Here is a 24,347-nt window from a genome sequence, read left to right as displayed (position 1 = left end):
GGCTAAGGGGCAGGGGGCGTGGCCTAGCGGCACCGGGGCTTTCCTCGGCGGCCGGCGGGGCGCGGTGACGTCACGCGCGCTGTGGCGGGAAGCTCGGAGCGCGGCGGGGGCAGCGGCCGCCTCAGGTGGGCGGGGGGGGGGGGGTTAACGGCTGTAACGGCTTAACGGCTTCTGGGTTTGTTTGTTTCTGACAGAAAAATAATGGTGTTTTGGCTCCTGGCAAACATCTGTGGCGTAAATTGGTGGGTTCTGAGCCGCAGCGCGGTCGCCGCAGGTTTTTCTAGCCAGCAGCTGTTCGTTTAAGCAAATTACTTCCCCTCAAATGTAGAAAGTGCGTTAATGTCTATAAAAACACCGTGTTTGCCCATAGGCTTTGCATGGCGTTATGGCTAAAGTGCGTCTTTGAAATGTCCTCATCAGCTATATGCATCCCCCTGCCTTTACGTTGCCTCCTATCTGCTTCTTTTAAGAAAAAAACAACAATCTGACATCTGTTTCTCTGTATACACGTTTTCCTGGTTCGCCCTGCACATTTCCCCATCGCTCAGACGGTACGAAGATGTGAAGATGTGAACGTTTGCACGAGGAGCTGTCGGGTGATTGTGCTGCCAGAGCAATGTCTGCTCAAGAATTTACTGTAAGTCTCTTTTTGCACCCCCTGCTACTAAGGAAAAATAAACTAAACAATGTTATGGCTGCTGTGTTATTTAAACGTTTTCTTACTTCTCGTTGTTTCAACGTTTCCCGCTTTTAAACCAGGTGTTGTACACTCACCAAAAAATGAAAAAGTCAAAAACGTGGCAGGATGGAACTCTGAGGATGAGACCTGGAGGAAATAAGGTGAAGAACTCAGCCTTAATGCTCTGTCACAGCGTCTGCTGCTGTGGGTGCTCAGTGGTGATCTGGTTGATCTGTGAAATAAAACTGATTATTTAAATTTCTTTTTTTTAATTTTTTTTTTTTAATCCTTGCAGGCAATCCTGTTTGATGATAAAGGGCAATGTCTGGACAGTATGTTTATAAAATCCCAGGTATATTTTTTTCTTATCCTTTTCTATGCTTAGGATTGTGGTTTGCATTTCAGGAAGCATTTCAAACTCCTTTTTGTCTGGTTATTATGGTAGCGCTTTTTCCCTAGCAATATGGCAGTCTTCTGTTGTAAATATCATCAAAGGATGCTACAGTGTAAGCAACGGAAAGCTAACACAGCTTCCAGTTGTTGATAAGCCCTACCAGTGCTCTTCCAGAGCCAATGTGGGGGACTTACAGAATTATATTTCTTTTGGGTAGAAGCAGTGTATTACAGTAATATATTAAATGAGCATATTTTGAAACTAGATGCTAGTCTCTTCCAGTATTATTTAATCTTAACTATTTATATGACATTGTGATGTGCTGAGTGTAAAATATAACGCTTCAGATTTTTTTTACCTGTCAGTGTTCACAATATTTAGAAGACGTGTAATTTCTCATATGGCACTATTATGTACATACTGCTACTTTCTCTCTCTTTTCCAGGTGAATGCTGGAGACAATTTAGAAAGTGAACGATATTTGATCACAGTTGAAGCAGTAAAAGTGAATGAAAAACCTTGTGAAGATCAGCCAAGGAAAGCTGAAATAATAGAAGTGAATAGAAATGGTGTAAAGCCTGGTATTCTACCCTCAAGACATTTGTCTGTTGGCTTGAAAAGGAAGTTTACGGTATGTCTCTTCAAAAAGCTGTTTGATATTGACGTGCATTTTAAAACACAAAGATCACATCTTTTAATTGAATAGTAAATATATCAATAATGTTTTCTTGCTTTTTTTTGGAACTGTAAGTCAGGACATGTTCGTGGTCGTAGCTACTTTCTGCCAAGTTTACTAAGTCTTTGTTTAGCTTAGCAGGATTACTACTGCTAAGGCTGCTGTGAAAATTGCAAGGGATTGAGATTACTTGTATACACCTGTGGAATTGTCATGTGCTATCTGATCAGAACATGTTTTATGGAGTGTGCTCTATTTTCAGCTTTTTTTCTTACAAAATGTGAAGCTGATTTCTGAGTAGAACTAATTTTAAATTCCTCTATTAGGGTTTCCAAGGGCCACGCCAAGTTGAAAAGAAAACACCAACAATGGAAGATGAAGAAAACCCAGCAACATCATTTATATCTAAGCAGTGTCAGGGTATTTTTCCATCCAAGTTTTGTATTACCTCTCCATTGTTTTCTACTATTGGTGAGAAGAATGCAGAAACAAAGCTATCTACAGACTTTCATGACGATGAGCTTACAAATAACAATAGAGACCATGGGCCTTTCTCACTGGTTTCGCCTCAGTTTCTTGATACGTGTAATGAAATAGAGAAGAGAAGCTCTCATCAGTCCATTGTGAAGCCAGAATCTCCTCTAATTACTGGCCACAGCAAATCTTACAATCAGACAACTGGTCGTGGGGCAGTGTCACAGAACATCAGGAGCACGGCACAGATAATAGCTCTTCTGAAATCTAAAACAACGCAGGCTTGCAGAGAGGAAGCAACACCTGAAGTCACCAAACGTCTTTCTAGATTTCAAGCACCAGAAAACACGAATAGCTTGTGTAACCCAAACAGTACAACCCTACCTGCCTTTTCAGGCAACTCTGACAAAAGACTTGCTCAAAATATTCAGAACTTGCATTCTACAAAGGAAACTGTAAATGATAAAAAGGGATGGAACGCTGAAACGCTTCTAAATTTGTCTGAACCTTGTGATAAAGAAGTCACCGGACAAAGACATGGCGAAAAGGCAAATAATTTAAGTCAAGACTTATGGGATCCCTGCAATACAAATAGCTCCTTCCTCTCTGAATCCACCATAAACAGACTACATGAAAGCCAGTTTGTCCCTTCTCGTTCTACAAGTCCTACCATCTTTGAAACACATCTCTCCACACACAGAGAGCATTTGGTGACTGTTGGTCTACAGGAGAATTCATCTGTCAAGTCAGAAAGTCACCTTCAGCCACAGCAAAGCTCAGAAAGAGTGCATAGGGCCTTGGGGGTTTCTGAGGACATAACATTGCCTGAAAGTGGAATTGTGAAGGAGGAATTCAGTACACGTGACAAAGACTGTGGACAAGATGAGCAGATAATGCAGGTGAACTTTAATCTATTGGAGGCTTTTGATTTTAGTGACACAGATGATGGAGACCAGTGTGAAAGAAATATGAAAGAGCTCCCTGAGGAAGATGTGCTTTCAGAAAGTCCAGACAGCTTAGAGAGAGAGGTAGCACAAAATACTGCATTGAGGCTTCATTCTTGCTGTGAAAAGGAAGAAATCAAATGTTCAACATTGGACAGAGAGAGTGATGGAAATACCTGTGCTGCAGGAGTACCGTTGCAGCTTTGTGACAACAATGTTCGAGAGAGAGAGAGAATTGTGGAGGATTCTGCAAACCAAACCCAAATCACAGTGGAATTTTTGGATGAGAGAAACAACTTAATAGAGATGAATGAAAACCAGCTAAGTGTCAAAGCCATGAACAATAAGGATGATCTTGATGGCTGCACAGCAAGTACTGCTAATGGCATGCCAGGGATAAAAAACAAACACTCTGATCTTTTGCCTGATGACACAAATGTTATTGAGTGTCACCCTGAATCTGGTATGTTTGAGAACACTGAAAGCATCCCATGTATTACTACCAGCAAAATAATTTCTACGGTGGAGAAAAGGACTGAAGAAGATGTTATGCAGCTTGGATGTACAAAATCCCCAGATAATGATCTAGAACATTTCTGGGGTACTAAGAGTGATGACACTAAACCAGGTAGTCCTTTGCTGGCTTTGTCACAACAATCTGATCCTTGCTGTGGCCTATTTCAATATATTGCAGAAGATCATCAAAATGTATTTGGCATTTCACGCAAGGAAGATACTCTTGTTTCCAGAAGTGCTATCTATCCTTTAGGAAAAGGCCATTCGGCTCCAGAGGAAGCAGAAATAGGTGAAACTGAGGTTGAAAATGTAGAGAGCATAAATGCCCTTCACGAAGCCTGCAAAGGTGAAAGAATAGGAATGGATTGCCTGAAATGCACAGCAATGGCTGAAAATTCATCGGATCTTCCTGACTTGGTAAACAATATCGCTCTTCTAAGAGCTTTGTCTCAACATAGCACAGCATTAGACAGCTTACAAAAGATGGAGGAAAATAATAGCATGGTATATGAAGCAGAGACTTCTAAAGAGATATTTGAACCACTTGTGGCAGATGAAGGTTAGGTTAGCTTCTGTTTTATGTCTGACTCTACCTGTTTGACTTCTGTACTCTTATCTCTCCTGCTGGGCAGTTGAAATTCAGAAGTCATACTTTTGTAGTGATGTGTTACGAAGGTTACATCATCGTGCAATGTTTAGCACTTAAGGCAACGATGTGCCCTCCAAATCTGCTTCCCTGTTTTCTTTAGTTCAGTTGATCTTAACTGCAATTATTTTTATAGGTAAGGGTTGCAAAGTCAGTAATTATTCAGAAGTTTTCGTGTCAAATGACGGCTGTATCTTATTATGCTTTTCTGTCTCTCGTAGCTATAAACGAGTTTTCAGAAATGCCTTACTCAGAAAGTATAGAGGCATCTTCATGCATTGATTCTTCAGGTGTTTTGGTAATTTATTTATTTTTTTTAATTATATATATCAGTTGCTACAAAATAAACTCATTTTCTATGAGGCTTCTTAAATACAATTCCTGGTTTATCAAACTATAGGGGTTGAGCTGGAAATTGCTTAGTGGCATCAACTAAGAAGCTGATAGATGAGATAAAAAAAAAAAAAAAGTCACCTTGCAGACCTGACTGCTAGTTCAGGAGGCTAAAAGTCTGACAAGAAACACAATGCAAATTGTAATATCTAGTTATGTTTAGTATCACATCATTAATAAGTCTAATACTTCCCTACCTCATCTTTTACCTTTTTTTTTTTTTTTCATCATCATTTTGAATGTAGAATTTTTAGTATTTGGCTTGATATACAGCAGCAATCGTTTGTGCTTGATGCATCACACCAATTTGTGTGCTATTCTATTAAAAGTTGTTTTCTTTCAATCACTTCCAAAGGGAAAGAAAGATTTTACATTCAATTCTGCTTCTCATTTTCCATTTGAGTAGCAAGTACAGTTTATTATCATGTCGTGGACTGTTCTGGGCTTCTAATGAAAAGCTGTAATTTAAAACATTTTTTGTTGGATAAATAGATCAGGTCTTTGGAAAAATCTTCAGATGTATTGGCTTAACTTTTCACCTTAAGAGGTTATTAAGCTGTTAGACTAATTAGTTTTTGATACTTTTATAGCAGCCCAACTGTGTGGACAGTTTATTACAGCAAACTGAGTTGTATATTCCACCAGTAGCACTGTGCTACAGAGACCCTAGGACATCTGACTGCCAACCAAAGGTACAGCTTCTGTGGAACTGAAGTGCAATTAATAGCATTACTTAACTTTCAAGCCAGTAGCTGACTACTTTCAATACATTACAATAAGTCCTAATAAATATTTAACCAGTTTCATAACTGGTTTTTCAGATCACATTTTAGTGCATTTTTCTGTGAGATGTTTTCCATTGGTAGTTTAAACTTAAGTTTTACAATATGAAAGCAAGGCTTCGCACATTATATCAGAATATCACAATTTCTGTTGACAGAGATTTGCACAAAAACTTTCTTGGTGCTGAGTTGTAGGTCAGCAAGGGAAACATACCTTCAAAAGCACGGGGTATTTTTTTCCTCTTTCCCGAGTTTCAGAGATTATTTTTGTTATATTTATGAAAAGTACTTTTTTTCGGTTGTAGGTAGTTCCTGAACAGTACTTATTTTCAGTTAATAATTCCAATGTATTGTGTAGCCTGTTGAGTTTCAAGGGCACCAAATAAAGGGATCAGCAGCTAGTGAGATAATGTTGAGGAATCCCTGCTCGCAGCTGGGATGGCAGCAGTACCCAGATAATATGCAGTTTGCAGCTGAGAGATTTCTGTCACCTCCGGTTTCAAGCAATTATGTTCTTTCTGACTTCAGCCAGGTAAAACATTTCTTTCAAAGTTATCCTTATTGACCTTATTGCAAGAAAATGTCCTGAAAACATAGAACGAAAGAGAATTCACTTTTAGAGTAACACAATCATATCAAAATGACTAAGAATCAAGTGTAATACTTTGTGGTCAAACTTTTGCAGTTAGACATAATTATTTCTACTCGTCTTTGTCACAGGAATATGTGTTTGCAAGATGTAAATTGTTTTTTGATTCTGTGATCAATTTCACTTGAAAAACCACCAACAACAAAAAACAACAAAACAGATACCTCGAAGTGAAAAGTGGCAAGGAGCTTTTATAATGATTGTTTTCAGATGATAGCTGTATAATTGATTGGATTGGAAATTTTGTCTTTAATTTCTACGTGGTTCCAAAACAGGGGTTAAAAATTTCCTTCTTGGACTACAAGAATTATTGTTATTCCTCACAGATGTAAAGAAACATGAGATGAAACATTAAATAAAATATTATTTTTCTATTGCTGTATATATATATATATATTGATTTTTTTTTTTTAAAACTTCCAGAATGGGCTAGAGATACTGAAATTTATAATTAGAAAGAGGGTCTTTGCACAAAGATACTGTGTATAAAGAGGTTAAAAGTTTAATTTCTAACAAGTTTTTACTTTCTTGGTACAGTCTCCAGGTTCAGGAAGGCTTCATGAGGATGATACCAACTTTATTGGAGAGGAGAATTTTGAAAAGAAGTCTAACTTTATTAAAGAATCAATAGTAGATCTGTCCCGTAAGTGAAAGTAAAAGTAGAATGGCAGTGATTGGCCTCAGAACAGTTATTCTGCATGACTTCTGTCCTTTGCATATTTTTCCTAGCACTGGCACTGAATGCACACTCTGAAGTTCCACCGTGGATAATGTCAGGCTCACCTTCGTGTTCTGATCTGGGACAAATGCAGTGGTCATCATGGGAAGCTGACAAGGTGTGAGCTAACTGTCTATTGGAGATCTTTTGGGGTTTCTGTCTGTTCATAGCAGCAACTTCATGTTTTATTTGTTACTTTTTTACCTCAACTCTGAGACACATTTTATTTGTCTAGAACAAAAAGAGAGAGAAAAGTGACAAAAGAGCTATCGTTGGGGTGTTTGTTTCTTGCATTTTGGTTTTTACCCAGTCATTCACTTGCCATGTTAATCCTTCATTCTGTAGGTGATTTCATCAGTACAACTGACTTCCCCAGTTTCTCCAGCTTCAGGAAGTAAGGAAACTGTTCAGGACATCCAGACCCCCCTGATTCACAGGAACCTTCCAAGTGATTCTGAACTTTCAGCAAATGTTTTCAGTAAGAAATTCTAATTGCAGTTTACATTGTTTTTACTAGGAAATGTTTGATGATTTTTGAAGCACACTGAGTTGCACTATAAAAAACCTGGGCATTGAAAATACATTGAGATACGTCCCGGTAACTGTAGAGTTCAGTTTGTGTTTGTTACATGTTTTTTCATATGTGTGTTTCAGTTTTTAAGCGCTATTTTTTTGTTTGTTTTTATTTTTATTTTTTTCCAAATTAGCTGAATTAGCATGGGATTCCATACTTCCCACCCTGCAACCCCTCTTATTTTTTCCTGATAGAAACTTAAGTACAACGATGTAGTTTTATTCAAAAAAAAAAAATAAATCTTCCAGTGTGCAGGGGTGAAAAAGGCTGTAAGCTAAGCTTCTAATTCATAGTAACGTTTTCATTCATTTACCTGCTTTAGTTGAAATCCATATTCAGCTGCCTTCTGACCCACTTCCAGTGATGACGTGGACACCTGTCATTGACTGTCACTTCTTATTGATAATGAATTTAGCCAACAGGATGCTTGTGGTACTAGGAATCTATTGATCCCCATCGGTTAATATTAATTTTGCACAGTTTTGTGGGTGATTCTTTTGGAAAAAGGAAGAGATGTTAAACTGATTGCTTTCCAGATGGCAGCTGTCACTGACCTACCAACAATATCAGTTTAATAACCTCCAAAGCAAATTAATGTTTAAATAATTTCTACCAACCATTTACTTTTATTAAGTAGAGTGCCTGCAGAAATGTGTTTGGCATATATGGATTTAAATATTAAAGGATCACATTTGAAATAACTCATTTTATATGGAAATTTAGTAGGGCACTCTACAGGCACAGTAAAAAGAGCTTGTCAATTAGATGTCAGGATGTAAAACGAAGAGCTTGGAATTCTTTCTTTATCATAGTTTTTTGTGCATCTGAAGTTAATGTGCTATCTGGAAGTGCTACGAGTTACTTATGGGACGTATTTGCTCTACAGCATGGGAGAAACACAGCTATCCAGAGGAACGCAGCCCTGCAAGACTCAAACCCACAGTTAAAACACGAACTCCACTTGTCACCGTTCCTGCCACTGAGAAGATTCCCGATGTGGAATTTTTTCTAACCGACAGTGAGAAGAGTCAGCAATCTTCTGGTTCTTCAGCCATCAGTTTTAGCAGCAAGTCAGCAGCGTTTCCTATCAGTGCTCCTGGCCCTGAGGACAGGAATTATGAAACCTCCGTGTTTGGAGAGTATATGGAAGACAGACAAAGGGAATCTGTACAGCCGGTGTTCCCTAATGTGACTTCGCACTGTAGACAAAGCAAGTGGTTGAAATATCAAAGCAGTGCTCAGTGTGACTTGATAACTCAAAACAGCGATGATGTGGAAGTGATGGATGGCATCTGTCCTGAGAGCATCCTCGGAATGCTGCTGGGTGACACAGGAGAGAGCCAGAGCAGCGCTGTGAATGAAAACGCTCCCGGCCCAGCGTCTCTGCAGACAGCAAAGAGCATGCTTGGTAAATGCGGTGCAAAGAGCAGCAGCCAAGATTTGATTTCAGAGAGGAAGTTACTTTCTCTGCACTTAAGTCAGGCTCCTTTAGGTGAGCCTACACAAAAGGTGTTAAGTCACCTGAGCTGCCACACTGTAACAGGAGATGTCCAGGTGTGTAACTGTTCAAGCAGATAGTTTAACTGACAGAAACACATTTTTCTGGACAAAGCAATTCCTTTTTCCGACTTCCTGCAAGATATTATCAGTATGATTGGATGAAATGGTTCTATATGTGTAGTAACTCAAGAGTCTCTGCTGCAGAACAGCAGCTGCTAATGATTTTTTTTAGGTGATGTGGTAATTCCTTGGTGTACATTGTCACCAGATTTAGACTTCTAGTCCAAATGTTGATGGCAGGAAGATGAAATAAAATCCATTGGACTGATTTGCAAGAATATGTTTTTAAGAAGTGTTTTTCTTAATTGCGAAAGAGCAACATTTTCGTGAATGCCCATATCTTGCTTCAAAGCATAGTCTCTAATTTTGAAATATTTTAAACATCATCAGTTTTAATCACGAAAAAGCAAATTATGGCCTTGAATAAGGGCCTAAAAATCAGCAATTAGTGCACCTGTTTGCGAATGGTAGACTATCTTTAAAAAAAAAAAAGAGTAAATTGGGGGAAAAAAAAAAACAAACAACAACAAAACAAACCAAAGAATCAAAAAACAGTATTTTTAAAAATGCAGGCTGTTTTTTCAGGGCCAAATTTTAACTTCGGCATACATCCTAAATGATAGCTCAAGCTTACCATGCTGCAGCTCCATGTGTACTGAATTTTACTGCTGTTGGAAGTCTTACTGAGTTTCTGTACTTCCAGTTAACAAAATCCACAAATTTGTGAAAAGGAAGATTATATTTTGCTTTTAGAAAACTAGTTCTTCATCGGCAGGCTTCATTTTGAAACTTCTGGTTGCAGAATTAGGCCCTGAAATTTTTCTGTTGGTTATAGTCATTATTGAGAATCCAGTATACACTTGTGGGAAAAAAAAAAAAAAAGGAAAAAGAGAAGAAAAACTACTTCTGGTGCATTTGTACAGTAGCCATTTATCCAAATTTGTCTCACTCAGGGTTTTGAAAACTTTTAACAGTTCTTTTTTAATTGTTGTTGTTTTTTAGGAAATAACAGTTTCTGAGTTGTCTTTTCCTAATGTGGACAAAGTAAAATATGCTAATCTTCCTAAAAGAAAGATTGCCATACCAATTGTATTTCAGTCTCATGTTCACTACAAACAGATTTTTAAAGCCGCTTTGACAGGTATGTCTAACACCATGCAGTATAAAATGCTGTCATTTTTAAGCAATGTATTTCTGAAGCTTTACAAAACAGGGCGAGAGGGAGAGAGATCGTCAGCATCATCTGTTGGAAGGACTGTTAGCATTTGGATTTGCATATCTATCTATAAAAAATACTCAAATATATTCAGCCTATACCAGAAATTGTAAAGACAAAACAAAAGATCAATACTCTTCTTTTCAACTATGTAACCTTGCTCCTGTTTACCAGTCTATGGTCCTACCTCAGCTGCTGCTACCTCTTTTTTTTTTTTTTTAATGTACATTTATTTAGTGTTTATATCATTTGGAGTTACATGATTTGTATGAATGTAAGGCAGTTAGAACAAGTTGGTTTTATGTGCAGAATGTGAAGTTTGCAGGCCACATGGGTTCTTTTAGAATTCAGATTAAGTATTTTGATTTTTGTTTAAAAATGAAAGTTTCAAGTGAAATGTATTTGAATGCTGTGTACCTGTGTAAGCATTTCAGGGCTGTACTAATTGCTCTTTTATTCTCCTTTCTATGTCAAGAACATTTAAACATAATGCTTTTTGAGTTGTCACAAAGATTACACAATGCTCTTTCCAAAGTGGATGTATCATTTTACACTTCACTGAAAGATGGGCAAAGTGAGAGCAAAGAAAGCGGTGTCCTACTCTGCAGTCATATGCGTCCTGCAAAGCTTGTTACTGTGAAAAAAGAAGGTCAAAACAAGGTGCTTTTTATTCCTTGCTTGTTTACAGTTCCGGGTGTTTGTCTGTTTGTCATATAGACCATATGGTGTGAACAGTTACCGGGCAATTCTGCATGATTTACAATTACAGCTTAAAGTGATGTGTTAGAGATCACTTTTAAGACCAGTTGCAGTATCTGCTCATGTCCAGCACTGCTGATGTAATAGCTCTTTCCACTCAGAAAGAGTTTTGTATATGTGAAAATCTTGAATTTATAGTTTTTTAGGTTATATTGGATTTTTGTAACCCATGTACAAAACATGGAACCCATGGAACAGGCTGCCCAGGGAGGTGGTGGAGTCACCATCCCTGGAAGTCTTCAAAAGATGTTTAGATGTAGAGCTTAGGGATATGGTTTAGTGGGGACTGTTAGTGTTAGGTTAGAGGTTGGACTCGATGATCTTGAGGTCTCATCCAACCTAGAAATTCTGTGTGATTCTGTGTGATGATTATACAGGCTGGCTTTGGAAACTTCGAATTTCACAGAACACCCTTATTTTTTCAGCTAAATATGCTGAAATCTCAGATTTTTATCTGCTTATTTGTATAGCAGCTGGTACTGATCATGTGCTTTACTTTTTCTTTCTGCTTGTTCATTTTATAGTGTTAATTGTCTTTTTTTTGCTTTCTTTTTTTTTTTTTTTTTTCTTCTTTCTTCCTTCCTAGGGTCGTTTGTTCTATGCCTGTGATGCCCCAAGAGCTGAGCGGTGTTCGTTTTTCAAGTGGATAGAAGAAGTAAATCCTGCACAGATAAAATCCAGGCCTAGTGTAGTGCTTCATGATATAAAAAGTATTGGGACATACCTCCGAAGTCAAAAGATTTCTGTCTTTGAGGGATGCCAGCTTTTGGTGAGGTATTCCGAAATGATATAAACCTTTTATGTGAATTGCAGGATTTATAAGAATTCTAGTAACTGTGGATTTCGAGAACATTTAACAGGTACATTCAGTAACTGTGTTTAAAGAGCTTGCAGTTCTGTGTACGAGTGTAAAAGCCAAATTAAGTGAAGGATTAATTCTCGCAGTAGTGGCATTTCAGGTCAGTACTCTTTTCAGCAAGAATCGAAACTGCTTACCATCAGTTTTATCAGCTACTTAATGAAAACCCTTATGGGTTGTGTTTGCATTACCCTTCATTTAATCTTTCTTAAGAGAATTTGCAATAGACTTTGATTTATTCTCCTAGTGATGCTTTTCAAAATAGATGTATAACATACATATTCTAATTGTAATGTTGGAGTTTTATTTCTAAGGCTCTTCTGTGCTGCTTAACTGTCAGGGAAAGAATTTAACTGCGCTGAATATCAGAGAAGTACTTCTCAGCAAGATTTAAATATATGCATCTCAACTAATATAACAAGATGAACAGCCAATGTCTGTGGGGTATAATTTGGTCCTGTCTGTGGGGCTTTCTTATTTTTTCGTTTGGGAGCCTGAAATTAATGACACGCTTTTTCTTAAAATTACAATTTAACAGGAAAGCATATGAAATCCAAACACAACGGTGTAGTAAGTTAAAGAAATTTATGAATGTACATGCGAAATTTGATGGTGATTCTAAAAATAAATTGTACCTCAAACTAAGCAGAAAGGAGCATTATTCTATCTATAGCAAAGGTAAGCAAACCTTAAGCATTGGAAGAATAGTCCATGTTTAGATTCATGTTGTGCCTTTTGAAGTTCTGAATTATAATTAAAACCTCAATCCCTTTTTTGAATGCATGAGAACTCTGAGAATGCAACTATGATTCTAGAAGGGCAATGAAGTAACTTATTTCATCTTTCTTTGCAAATGTTCAAATAATTAAAAAAAAAAAAGGCAGCAAATTCCATGTCCTTAGGTTTAGAGTGCCTGAATTCCATGAAAAGGTGAAGTGTGTTGAATTGATACTTTTATCTTACTAGTTTGTTAATTTTGCTCTAGAAGATTATGTAAAGGAAATTAGGGAAAAAAAACAAACGTGTTTGAGAATGTTTTATATAGACTCTTGAAATGTTGTGACAGATCAGGTTTTTGTAACTAAATTCTGAAGCTCTGCATAAGCAAAACTTTATCCTGTGTATGAATAACTTGTTGGTCATTTTTGTTACAGGCAAACATATGTAGTACAGGAATAGTGCAGTTAGCTTTAGTCCCAGCAGCTGTGCCTGACAAAACAGAACATTTGTAGGTTGCAATATGTGTTGGTTTTGAATCGGGAGAGAAAAAAATGGTTAACTAGACTGGTAGCATACTTAAGTGATTTGCTCCAAACACTCTCAACATGCGTAACACTTAAGAGTTATCAGAAGTCAAATGATGCAAAGCACATTTGGGAGAGCTCTATACTGTTACCAGCAGTTTCAGACAGGAAGTACTAGAAAATTTTTAATTTTTTTTCATTCTTTTAGAACCAAACAAGCACATATTTAAGACTTTCTAATACTTCCTAATGTCACGCTAGCGATAGCCAAACATTTACTATGTTGTAAATTAAACTATCTTGTCTTGCTTCATTTTCTTTAAAAGACAGCAGTAGGAAAAGCTTATGAGAACTCTGTATTATTTTGACAGATGATATTTGGGTTGTTTCGAAGACTCTGAACTTTGATCCCCTTGATACCTTCATTGCATGTAGCGCCTTCTTTGGACCATCCTCTAACAACGAAGTAGAATTGCTACCACTGAAAGGCTACTACCCCTCAAACTGGCAATCAAATAGTAAGTTGTACACTCAGTAATTTAGAATTGTGGGAAGCAGCTATTATTGTGAGAAAAATAGCCAGCTATGAAGGATGAGATGTGAATTTCTCAGATCTAAAAAGTGATTTAATTCACAATATTGTTTTTTTATTTTTAGTAACTTATTTTTTAAGTTACTTATTTTTGCTGTTGAGTCAAACTAAATTGATGGGAAGGGAGAGAAAGGTCAAGTTAGCTCTGCTTGCTTTTTTTTCATGCAATGTGAAAATTGTGTGCTTGATCACAAGAGGCTTTATTCTTGCAACTTTAACCAGGTTAATTGAGTGCTTTAAGTTAACAGATTAATCTTTTTATTCTTTCGATGTACTCATTAGATGGAGAGTTCCTGCAACGCATAATTCAGTGAACCTACATTAAACTCTTGTTCTGAATTACATTCAGAAAAATAAATACAATGGCATACGAGTTCTTTGTGGGCATACTTGCTATCAAAATCACAGGCTTGAAATGCGATTGGCGTTTGTTTTGTTTGTTCCCTGAGTGTGAATTGTAGGACTGAATCTCACAAGCTGTGAGGGTCTAGAAAAGTTAACATATAGTTACGTAACATATAGTCTTCATTCTATTAAACCACAGGGTTTCATATTTATTCTTTGTGGTCATAATTACAGATTATTTCATAATTCTGTAATCATTGTAAAACTAAAACTCTAAGTTCAATGAAAATAATGCTTTAAGTAATGCATAGTTGTTACCAATTATCAACAAAAATAAAATAGAGGTATATGTGTTACTAAATGTATTAGAAAGCCCTTTTCACTTAGCCAGTCCCTGAGCCCCAGAACAGTATGATGCTGTTAGAGAATTCAGCAAAAATATCATTAAATACTTGTTCTGTTCTTATGCTCTCCCTAGGCTTTCATTTTTGGGCACTTTGGAAATTGGCTAGATGGAACTTTAGCCCATTGTTGATGTTTCTGTCTTGTCTTTTCTAAGAGAACTATTTAACCATTGTGGTACAGAAGGCTTACTTGCAAAGCTCATCTCCTAAATCTCAAAGCCTTCTGAAATATTTCAGGTGTTTTTAGAAAGAGTAAGAATTTTTACCTAAACTTCCATCCCAGAAGGTTTCTAATGTTGGAATCACAAATGCTTCAAATTAGCACACCTTAAAAAGAAGTACTAATAGGTCTCTCTATAATATTCAATCAGACTTGTAACTGGGTTAGCTTGATTTCAGTTTGAGGGGGCCTAATTATTCTTTCATCAATTTGTAATTAATTTCTCTATCTGATTTGAAATTTTGGCTTATTTAATTTTTTCCTAATTTTATTTTTCTGTGCCCTTTTCAGTATCTGTTCATGCCTTGCTAGTTTGTAATGCTAGTGGTGAGCTTACATCTTTAAGAAATATGGAGGAATACTTCAATCCATCTGCTTTACCACTAATACCATATCTACTAAAAATGTAAGTTACTATTTCAGTGACAATGTGAACTTGCAATGCATAAATAAGTACAGAAAAAAACCAGCAAGAATAGCATTGTGTTTGCCCTTTTAAAAAGAAGACAAGGAAAATTAAAATTAGAAAAACGATGCAAAGGACGAGAATTGAAAATATATTCATTGCTTAACTGTAACTCGTGGATTTTAAGTATTTTCTTTCAACTTATCAGCAGCCCACATTTCAGAACCTAGAGATCAATATTGGGCATCACTATGACCATTAGACTGATAAAACAATAGTGACTGTACTATAATAATGGAGCTACTTCACTGGGGTTCACTGTAACTGGTTTTTCTTCCCGACTTTGAGAATTACTTGATGCAAAACCTTAAAAAAAAATAAAAATCATGGAGAATCAGAGCAGCGTGGGGATATTCCCAAGACTGCTTATGGTTCACAGTATCAAACAAGTATTTAAATGAACCCCTGCTGCCTCTGACTGTGATTCTACCACTCTTATTTCTGCGAGTCTCACAGCCTCAGAGTGAGTCAGATTGAAAGCATAACCTCATATTAAGTAAGATAAAAGCCAAAAGCCTGATTTATATGATCCAGTTCTCAACCAGGGAAGTAATAAGAAGCAGGAATATACACCCCAGGCACGTATTACAGTGCAGGGGACAGCAAATTCTATTTATGTCAACTGTTAACTGTAAAGTCTCAGCATTTTGACATCAGGTGTGTGGAAATGTCAGAACCATGCAATGCAATTCATACATACGTACTGTTTTAACTGTTATACTTCTCTTAGGAATCTTGATTCTGAGAAACCTGCTAAGAGAGTCAACAAAAGAAAATTTACTCCACCTGCCATGAGCCTGGAGCGCACAATGATGCATGGACCTGTCAGCACTGAAGTGGCGATGGGACTGGCTGAAAAGATGATTGAAACTTTCTCGTTGAATCCAGATCAAGCAGCATCACTGGTTCAGATAGCTCAGATGATGACCTCGCGTGAAAATATCAAACCAGTGGAAGAACATCCGATCTTCCCAATCACAATCATACGTGGTATATAGCAAACAAAATTATTTGCAAATTTAGATTTATTTAGTATCTTCCGCTTATCATTTTCATATTAAAAATACTTTCTTTGTCATATATCAGCTTTGCTAAATTACCATACCAAATCTTCATTGTGCATTTTTCCTTGTTTTATCCTTCTTTCTATCCTGGCTTTACCTGTATTCAACATGCATAAAAACACAAGTGACATCTTAGTATAAAGATCTTTTTATTTCTAAATCAGTATTGAGATGCAGTTACCATTAACGTAAGTTTTAAGATCCTGGCAAAGTAAATACATTGACAATAATAACAGGCTTCATACGGATATTATTAGACTTAAATTGCATGAGATTTTGTTAGGCTGTCAGGTATATTAATCTAGTGAGAATTAGTAGTCATTCCAAAAATCATCATCATCTCAAATTCCTTATTCTGTACCTCTTTCAACAATGTGAGGGTTGCATGAGACTTCTTAACAAGTACTGCATCTATTTAACCAGGAAATTCAGGAAAAATAGCTTACCCTCTTCTGTAGTTTCTGTAAACAATGCATGCAGCAAAGGGTAAGCCTCATGGCTGTCCCTGGATACTTACAGGTGCTAAAGCAAGCACGTGCAATGTTTTTAGAGGAGTTAGGGCACAATATTTCACAAGATAATGTTATGTTATAATGATTGATCAGAACTGTAATTTGTAGACAATTTTCTCTTGTAACTTTGGCTTTTTCTTCTAAAATGCCAGGTGTTTTTGGAGCTGGAAAGAGCTATTTGCTGTCTGTTGTGATCTTGTTCCTAGTACAACTCTTTGAAAGCAGTGAAGCTGAGGAGGGTCCAAGAGCAGTTCCATGGAAACTTCTCATTGCTTCTTCCACGAATGTTGCCGTTGACAGGATACTGCTGGGGTAGGTTACAGCGAACACGGATTTTACAGACTGATGTTCAACAGACAAAAGTGTGCTTCAACAGTAATGATAATTGTGTTGCTCTTCCCAGTACAACAATTAAGAGAGATTGCGTTCTTCCCCTATAAATTGCTGCCCAGCGGCTTTAATTTTACCCTTGCTCCTTTGCACAGCATGCCTGTTCTAAAAGACTGTCAGACTGGCTGGACTGATTTATATGGGACTAATCTCATGCTCTCATCAAATTTCCTATTAGAATCCACCCATGTCAGAAAATAGAAATGCTCAGGAAGTGTTGGGAAATGGCAGTAGCAGAGAGAGGGGAGGGAGAGGATCAGGCTTGGGAAGCTTCGTCAAATACCAAGAGAAGAAAAAGAAACTGTTAGAGGTTAATATAGAATTTAAACCTCATGGTTTGGAAGGATAAAAGTAGGAAGGGAAAGTACAAACGGAATATTGTTTATGAGAGGAGAATCATAAAAGGATTGAGCATTTTTAAGACAAAGCATGATGAGGTAATTCTTTTTACTTTGATTTACTTGAATTGTGGTCCAAGTTACTTCATCTGGTAAAATGTAGACATCTGCGTTCTTTGGTGTTCTGATGCGTCTGTTAGCCTCTTTTGAACCACTTCTAAATTTTTCAAGGTTTTTACATTTTTCTAAGGTGTATTACCTCTTTTTCTTTAAAGTCTACTTGATCTTGGATTTGAAGATTTTATCAGAGTGGGAAGTATTAGGAAGATCACCAAAGCAATTCTTCCTCATAGGTAAAAATCTTTAATCTTTATGGGATCTGAGGCAATTGAAAGGTTCATGATAGTATGCATGCTGTAAAATGACTATTTTGAAGTCGTTCAAAATGTGATTGCAATATGACTATCTCATTCTCCACGTGTTCCCCCGCATCACCCTGACACAGTGGAGAAATTTTACCTTGATTTAGGCATTTTATTTGTTACTGAATGGAGCTAATGCTTTTAAATGGAAATTAGCAGAGAAGAACCCAATAATGGCAGTGAGAGATTTGGCAGTTTACACAAAGAATCCACTCTGAAATCAGCTGCATAGCTTGGAGAAGCCATTTACTACACTTACATCTTTGCTTGGGGTGGGGGGTCTGAGCTGGTGGGATAAAGGCCCATTTCGAAGCAGGTGTTATATTGTATTTGTATTTCAGATGTGTATTTCAGCTGGTTTGGGGATAGGTTAGCACATCTTATGATTACTTTTCTATACTGGGTGTTTACTGAACACTGAAAGCTCTGTTATTTTTGGTCATTGTATTGCATGTTATAACATCTTTTTGAAGTTTACATGCTGGCTCGGGAAACGAAAATGAACAGTTGAAAGAACTTCTTGCTCTCCTGAAAGAAGATTTAACTCCCGTTGAAAAAATATACGTAAGGAAGAGCATTGAGCAACATAAACTGGGGACCAATAAAACTATATTGCAACAGGTACAGCATGGTGATGGGAGGGGAAAGCGAGCATTCGGTATGCCTTATCCACAAGGCCCAGCAAACAGAAACTGGCAAGCCACTCTCACACCTGAGACTGCCAACCTCCTAATGTTTTGAAAATCAAAATGAATGTTCAGGCTAGTACAGCTTTGATTCCACAGGTATAGCTTAGTGTCTTACTTCTTGTACTTGAAGGTCCCACATAATGATAAATTGTGAGATGGAAACTCTTCTTGAACTTTATTGCAGTGTGTTATAATATTACCAATATAGTTTACAAGGAGGGGAGAGAAAAATTACTGAACATTGCTACTGTTACCTTGAAACTAAAGTTTATATAATCATAAAGGTAAAAGATAAGGACTGTACTAAATCTATCCTAGAGCTGAGAGTCAGCTGCCAAGAAGACCAAACATTTTGAATATATTTTGTTGAGTAACATTGCATCAAAGCATTGGATTTTAGATTAGAATTGCCATTTCCTCTGGAAAAGTCTAACCTTCTGGTCCTAGTTATTTTCCTTTCCTCCTCAGTTTGAAACTCAAAAAATTTCATGTTGTTGTACAGCACTTCTGAGCAATATGCTCAGAATTTGCTTTACAAATCCTGTAAAGCATATCTGAGCAATGTGGGGTTTTCTTATGTTTCTCCTAGCAGTTGTTGCTGCCATTTTTGCCACTGGGGCTCAAAAGGTTTTGGAGGATTGTGTAATCTGAACTCTTTCTGTGCCAGACCAGTTCTGGCCTCAAAAGCCAAGAATCCATGAATGGTTTGAACATAGAAAAACATCAAGCATGAGAAATGTTAACCTTGGATCCTCCCCTGTGCATACACAGTGTGTTTTACCAGAAATTAGAATATAATTTGTTGAGACTGAGTGAGTATGACACAGCATGCCGTAGAACTGATAAGAACTACTGGAGGTGTATTCTGTTGCTAAAGTTATAGTTACGTGCTGCAAAGAAACTATTACTTTATTAATTATTAGACTATTAACTATTAAATGATCTTAACTTTTTCTCTCCCCATTTTTCTCTCGCTAATAACAAAGGTGAAAGTGGTTGGAGCGACCTGTGCTGCCTGCCCGTTCCCTTGCTTGAATAATCTCAAGTTTCCTGTAGTGATGCTGGATGAGTGCAGTCAGATGACCGAACCTGCTTCTCTCCTTCCTATCGCAAGGTACAGCCACCCTTCTGTGTTTCAGCAGAGATGTAACTTGTAGTTAGCAGTGACACAACCTCAAATAGTTTCCAAACTTGGGTGTCTTTTTAGGACACAAACTCCAAGGTCTTGCCTTAGAGAATGAGTAATTACAAATTGAGGCCTGCTCTTGGATGCCTTTCCTGAGTTACTATTTTATTTTAACTTTGGAAAGAAGGGTTGATGGAGAAGGGAGCCTGATAGAAAGCAATCTGTGATCTTAAAAGACAGTGTGCACTTTGCTTACTAATATTTCAATGTCCTTTTTAGAACTTTTTTATTTTTATTATCTTATTTAGGTTTCAGTGTGAAAAGCTAGTCCTTGTTGGAGACCCTAAGCAATTGCCACCAACTATTCAAGGGTCTGAGAGTGTTCACGAAAAAGGATTGGAGCAGACTCTCTTTGATCGGCTTTGCTTAATGGTATGTACTGCTAACCACATCCTTAGAAACGGGTTACGTTCTAGGTCTACTGGAGTCACTAAGAGTTCTGATTTAGATGTCAGAGGGTCAGTGTTTCAGCCTGTTTTTGAATTAAGTGGTTACCATTTTGGCACATTTCTCTGTAAATTATGTTTGCACAGTGCTCAGGCATTTGGAGACATAAAGAATGTAAAAGAAGAAAGAAATGAGGAACAATGACAGATTCTGTCTTCTGACCTTTATGTAAGGTTTTCAATCCAGGTAGAGGAATCAGAGGCAACAGTATTTGTTATAACTTTGTTAAGGTGAATGCTGGCATTCCAAAACATTTAGTGATTTTTTAAAAATTATTTTTAATTTTTGCTATTCCCGCTTTCTACATGCTCATCCTTTAGGGACATAAAACAATACCACTTCGGACACAGTACCGATGCCACCCTGCTATCAGTGCCATAGCCAACGAGCTCTTCTATGAAGGAAATCTGATAGATGGCGTTTCTGAGAAAGAAAGAAGTCCTTTATTGGATTGGCTTCCAACACTATGTTTTTATAGTGCTAATGGAACCGAGCAAGTAAGTTTTTAAACATTTCATTGTAGGTTTTCCTCTGTTCTGTTTCCATTGTCACTAGGCAGTGAAATACATCTTAACTGCTGTTAACGAGAGCTAAATTAGAAATCTTGCCTATTTGCAGACTGAAAGAGACAACAGCTTTTACAACATGGCAGAAGCTCATTTTACAGTCAAGCTTATCCAGTCTCTGATTGCAAGTGGAATAGAAGGATCTGTTATTGGTGTGATCACTCTTTATAAATCACAAATGTGTAAGGTTTGTATAATATATCATCAGTAAAACAGTTTTCTTAAATCTGTTCATTCTATCATTCTTGTTTTTAAAGAAAAAACAAACAACACAATACTATTTCATTCCTCTGGTCACAATCTTTTCTTCCTTAGTCAAAATCTTTTAATTCAAAATTTTTTATTTAAAAAAAATGCTTTCCCTTTTTTGTTTGCATATGTACACCCAGAAAATTGGCAAATTAAATAGTACTTAATTTCATACATGATCTGGGAGCTGTTATGAGTTGGCACATGTGACAAGGACAATGAGTGGAGACATGTATGTAGCAAGGCTGGAGTTGTGTCTCACTCAGTCATCCAAGGCATGACATGGGCTACTGTGATGACAAAGTGAAAGTATGGTTGCCCCACTGAGTGGACCAGTGTTTTATCAAACACGGGCTCACTGCGTATTGTAGCTAGCTGAGGTTCCACTGTCATCGTGCTTTGGAGTTTGTTTCTTAGTTTGCATCTTGTGTAGACTCAGACCTGCTGCAATTTTTGCTCAGGACAAGCAATTTGCTGAACAGCAGAACTCATGGACATCCATATTCCTTTGTTACAGATTCAGAATTTGCTTAACAGCGTACACTCTGAGGCCTTTGAAATCAAAGCTGTGCAGGTGTCCACAGTAGATGCATTCCAAGGAGCTGAGAAGGAGATCATTGTTCTGTCCTGTGTACGAACAAGACAAATGGGGTTCATAGACTCAGAAAAGAGAATGAATGTGGCGCTAACAAGAGCAAAGAGGCATTTGTTGATTGTTGGGAATCTGGCCTGCCTAAGTAAGAACAGACTCTGGGGAAGAGTAATTCATCACTGCAAAGGTACGTTTTTCCTTTATTTTCAAAAATATGTAGCTCATCTTTTTAAATGGTAGAATATGGTGTGTCCAGCAGTATATATACAACACAATAGACATACTACAGAATGTAGAGTATACATACTATGTAAAATACTGTACATTTACTACATATATTGTATATTGCAAGTAGATCTCAAGTATGAAAGTTGTACCTTTGCAGTTTTATTGCAAGCTGCTTTTATACTTAGTGTATTTGTCATCCAGTAAAGGGACTTTAATTTTCATCCTTAGATGGCACCAAATGGACAAAGAGCACTCTCTAGTAAGGAGACCTGAACCCCGTTTCTGCATTTCCAGTCCTTTCCCAATCTGCTTTTACATAGTAGACCCAGGCAGGAATACGTTATAAACAAATTCATCCACAGAGCAGTATTTCTGGGTAGGCAGAATTAATAAATGAAAGACAAATGTGCAGTGTCTTTCTGCAACTAAGGGGGCTTATTTGTTTTTGGATGATAAACATCTGAGTTACTAGGAAAAAAAACAAAACACAAAAATACACAAAAACAAACAACAATGCAACTGGAGATCAGTTACCTCTTACTGAGTAATTTCTGATTGCTTTGTTTACAGGCCACTGTCTTGTGAATACACGTGTTTTACTGGGCCACAAAAAGAAACAGGTTTTGAAGATCAATTTCTTTCCTTGTTTCTGCATATTTGCAGAAGCTTACTGCTTATTTACACACGTGAGCAACACCAAAAAACAGCTAAAACAAACAAACAAAAGAACTAGTGATGCCTCTCACCTACTTGCACCTTTGCTAGGTGTTTTAAATGCCTGAACAGCCCCTTAGTTCTGTGTCTCACTCCCAGGGTATACATACCTTGGAAAAAAAAAACAAAAAAAACACGAAACAGATGATAATTTTCCCCTTTGTTTGAAGTGGGACACTTCATATCTCAAAGCATGAATACATTTAATCATAATTTTTGCCTTGGCAATTTTCTTTAAACTAAAAAATTGAGAGAATAGGTCCAAATGTCTAAAGTACATTCAATAAGCTCTGGCTGAATCCAGCTCCCCGGAACCCACACGCTTCCTTACCTCTGGGCAAGGCCCTGCCCTTTGGAGAGACAGGACCTTAGTGGAGACTGCAAAAGGGGTGCTCAATCCCTAAAACGACTGGTAATGAGTCACTGCAAGAACAGGTCCCAAAATAGTAATTATTTTCTTTTACCTACTTGGCATCAGAGGAAGCATCTCACTAATGGCTGAACTCTGAAGAACAACAATTTTCCAATTAGAAATATTATAGCTGTTTGATAGGGTTTTGGAAATAGGTATTCTCATCACCACAGACTGATTACATGATGGGTGCTGCGAAGTGAGATCTAATTACCCTGTTTATTGTTACTTTCAGAATGGGAAAATGGATTGCAACTTGTAAGCCAGTGCGAGCAGCAGATGAACAACATTCTGAAGTGTTATTTGGAGGAAAAGGAGAAGGAAGAAAAGAGTAAGAAAAAGGAAAAATAAATGTGCACATATTTTATGAAGACAATATATGAATGGTGTGTCTATAAAATTTACCAGAACTACTGAAAATCTAATATTTATGTTTAATGGGGGAAAATTTTATTTGTATCTCTGTCCTGATTCTTCTGTTTTGATCCTTTGTTTGTATGACTAAAACTAAAGAATAAAGTAACTGCTTGATACCTGAAATCCTTTTAAGTTTACAAGGTACCTAATTGTATTATTAGCTTTTTGTTATTCCTCAGGTCTGTACATAACATCATACTGTAAAACAATACTCATCTTGTCTATTTACAAATCAGCCAATTTAGGAGTGTGGCTGAAACAAAAAGGACTTAATACAATTTTTTCAAGGAAAATCGCATGTTCTATTAAATCTTTGGAAGTCAACAACACTACGTGACAGCAGGTTGGCTGTATCTAGGTGTGTTACAAGTGTAGGATAAGGTCACTTGGCCCTGTTTCAAAACTAGCTGAAGTATTTTGTCTTGGAAGCAAGAGTGGTGTTATGTGAGAAACTGTCTCTGATGAGGAAAAAAAGTTTCTTTATCCCAACAAAAGTTGACCCATAAGGTGTCTCAAAGGTACATAGAGGAGTCAGTAGTTAATGTATGAACTCATACCAACATATGAGGATTCTCGGTGATTAATTTATGGGGAAAAGTGGGCTGAGCATGGGCCTTGTACAATTCCTAGATGCTGTTTAACTTCTCCAGAAGCCTCTGAGGCACTCTCACACCTGCCATGGACCTGGCACCCTGATAAACTAAAAACATGAGCAGTAATCCGCTTTCTTCTTATTCAGCTCAGAAACACAGTAGTGACGAGCTTGTTGTACTCAGTCTCTGGACCTAAACCAGACCTGAGCCAAACACCGCAAAGTGACACCCCCACAGCCTGGGGACGCCGCAGGGACCAAACCCACACGGTAACCGCAGCAGCTCCAGCTTGTGCCTGCCCGGACCCCCCCCAGCAACACCCCTCCGCGGGTTTTCGCCCTTCTGGCACCGCACAAAGCACCCTAGGACCAGGAGGATGCCCTGCAGACAGCCTCCTTGGCTCCCTCCTTGGCTCCCT

General features: G+C 37.5%; 1 protein-coding gene across 9 annotated transcripts; it reads left to right on the top strand.

Annotated features, from left to right (window-relative positions):
• The first annotated feature begins 7 nt into the window (after positions 1 to 7).
• On the top strand, positions 8 to 23,459 carry ZGRF1 (zinc finger GRF-type containing 1). Of its 9 annotated transcripts, none has more exons than XM_068682007.1 (29): positions 8 to 125; positions 549 to 637; positions 760 to 840; positions 975 to 1,031; positions 1,519 to 1,704; positions 2,076 to 3,795; positions 4,551 to 4,627; positions 5,313 to 5,414; positions 5,863 to 6,036; positions 6,691 to 6,796; positions 6,883 to 6,989; positions 7,217 to 7,349; positions 8,332 to 8,999; positions 10,008 to 10,146; positions 10,697 to 10,881; positions 11,567 to 11,754; positions 12,378 to 12,517; positions 13,455 to 13,601; positions 14,936 to 15,050; positions 15,841 to 16,100; positions 16,839 to 16,998; positions 17,690 to 17,767; positions 18,310 to 18,457; positions 19,512 to 19,639; positions 19,960 to 20,083; positions 20,479 to 20,655; positions 20,777 to 20,911; positions 21,491 to 21,752; positions 23,155 to 23,459. In XM_068682007.1, exons 2-29 carry the CDS (start codon positions 617 to 619, stop codon positions 23,268 to 23,270), a joined length of 5,934 nt encoding a protein of 1,977 aa, XP_068538108.1. In that variant the 5' UTR covers positions 8 to 125; positions 549 to 616; the 3' UTR covers positions 23,271 to 23,459. The 9 variants fall into 9 exon arrangements, with proteins under 9 accessions (XP_068538108.1, XP_068538103.1, XP_068538102.1 ...); XM_068682002.1 differs by having other exon boundaries at positions 2,076 to 4,242; positions 16,893 to 16,998; XM_068682001.1 differs by having other exon boundaries at positions 2,076 to 4,242.
• The last annotated feature ends 888 nt before the right edge of the window (positions 23,460 to 24,347 follow it).

Source organism: Anas acuta, chromosome 4, assembly GCF_963932015.1.
Source record: "Anas acuta chromosome 4, bAnaAcu1.1, whole genome shotgun sequence".
Lineage (NCBI taxonomy): Eukaryota > Metazoa > Chordata > Aves > Anseriformes > Anatidae > Anas > Anas acuta.
The sequence above is the reverse complement of the archived record's forward strand: the minus strand, read 5'-3'. Positions and strand labels throughout refer to the sequence as shown.

Excerpts from the sequence above, each read along its gene's own strand:
- ZGRF1 (XM_068682001.1), top strand. The coding sequence starts at position 617 with ATGTCTGCTCAAGAATTTACT. Across the intron at positions 6,037-6,690 it reads TTCTTTCTGACTTCAGCCAG|TCTCCAGGTTCAGGAAGGCT; the intron begins GTAAAACATTTC and ends TTCTTGGTACAG. Across the intron at positions 16,101-16,838 it reads CCCAATCACAATCATACGTG|GTGTTTTTGGAGCTGGAAAG; the intron begins GTATATAGCAAA and ends CTAAAATGCCAG.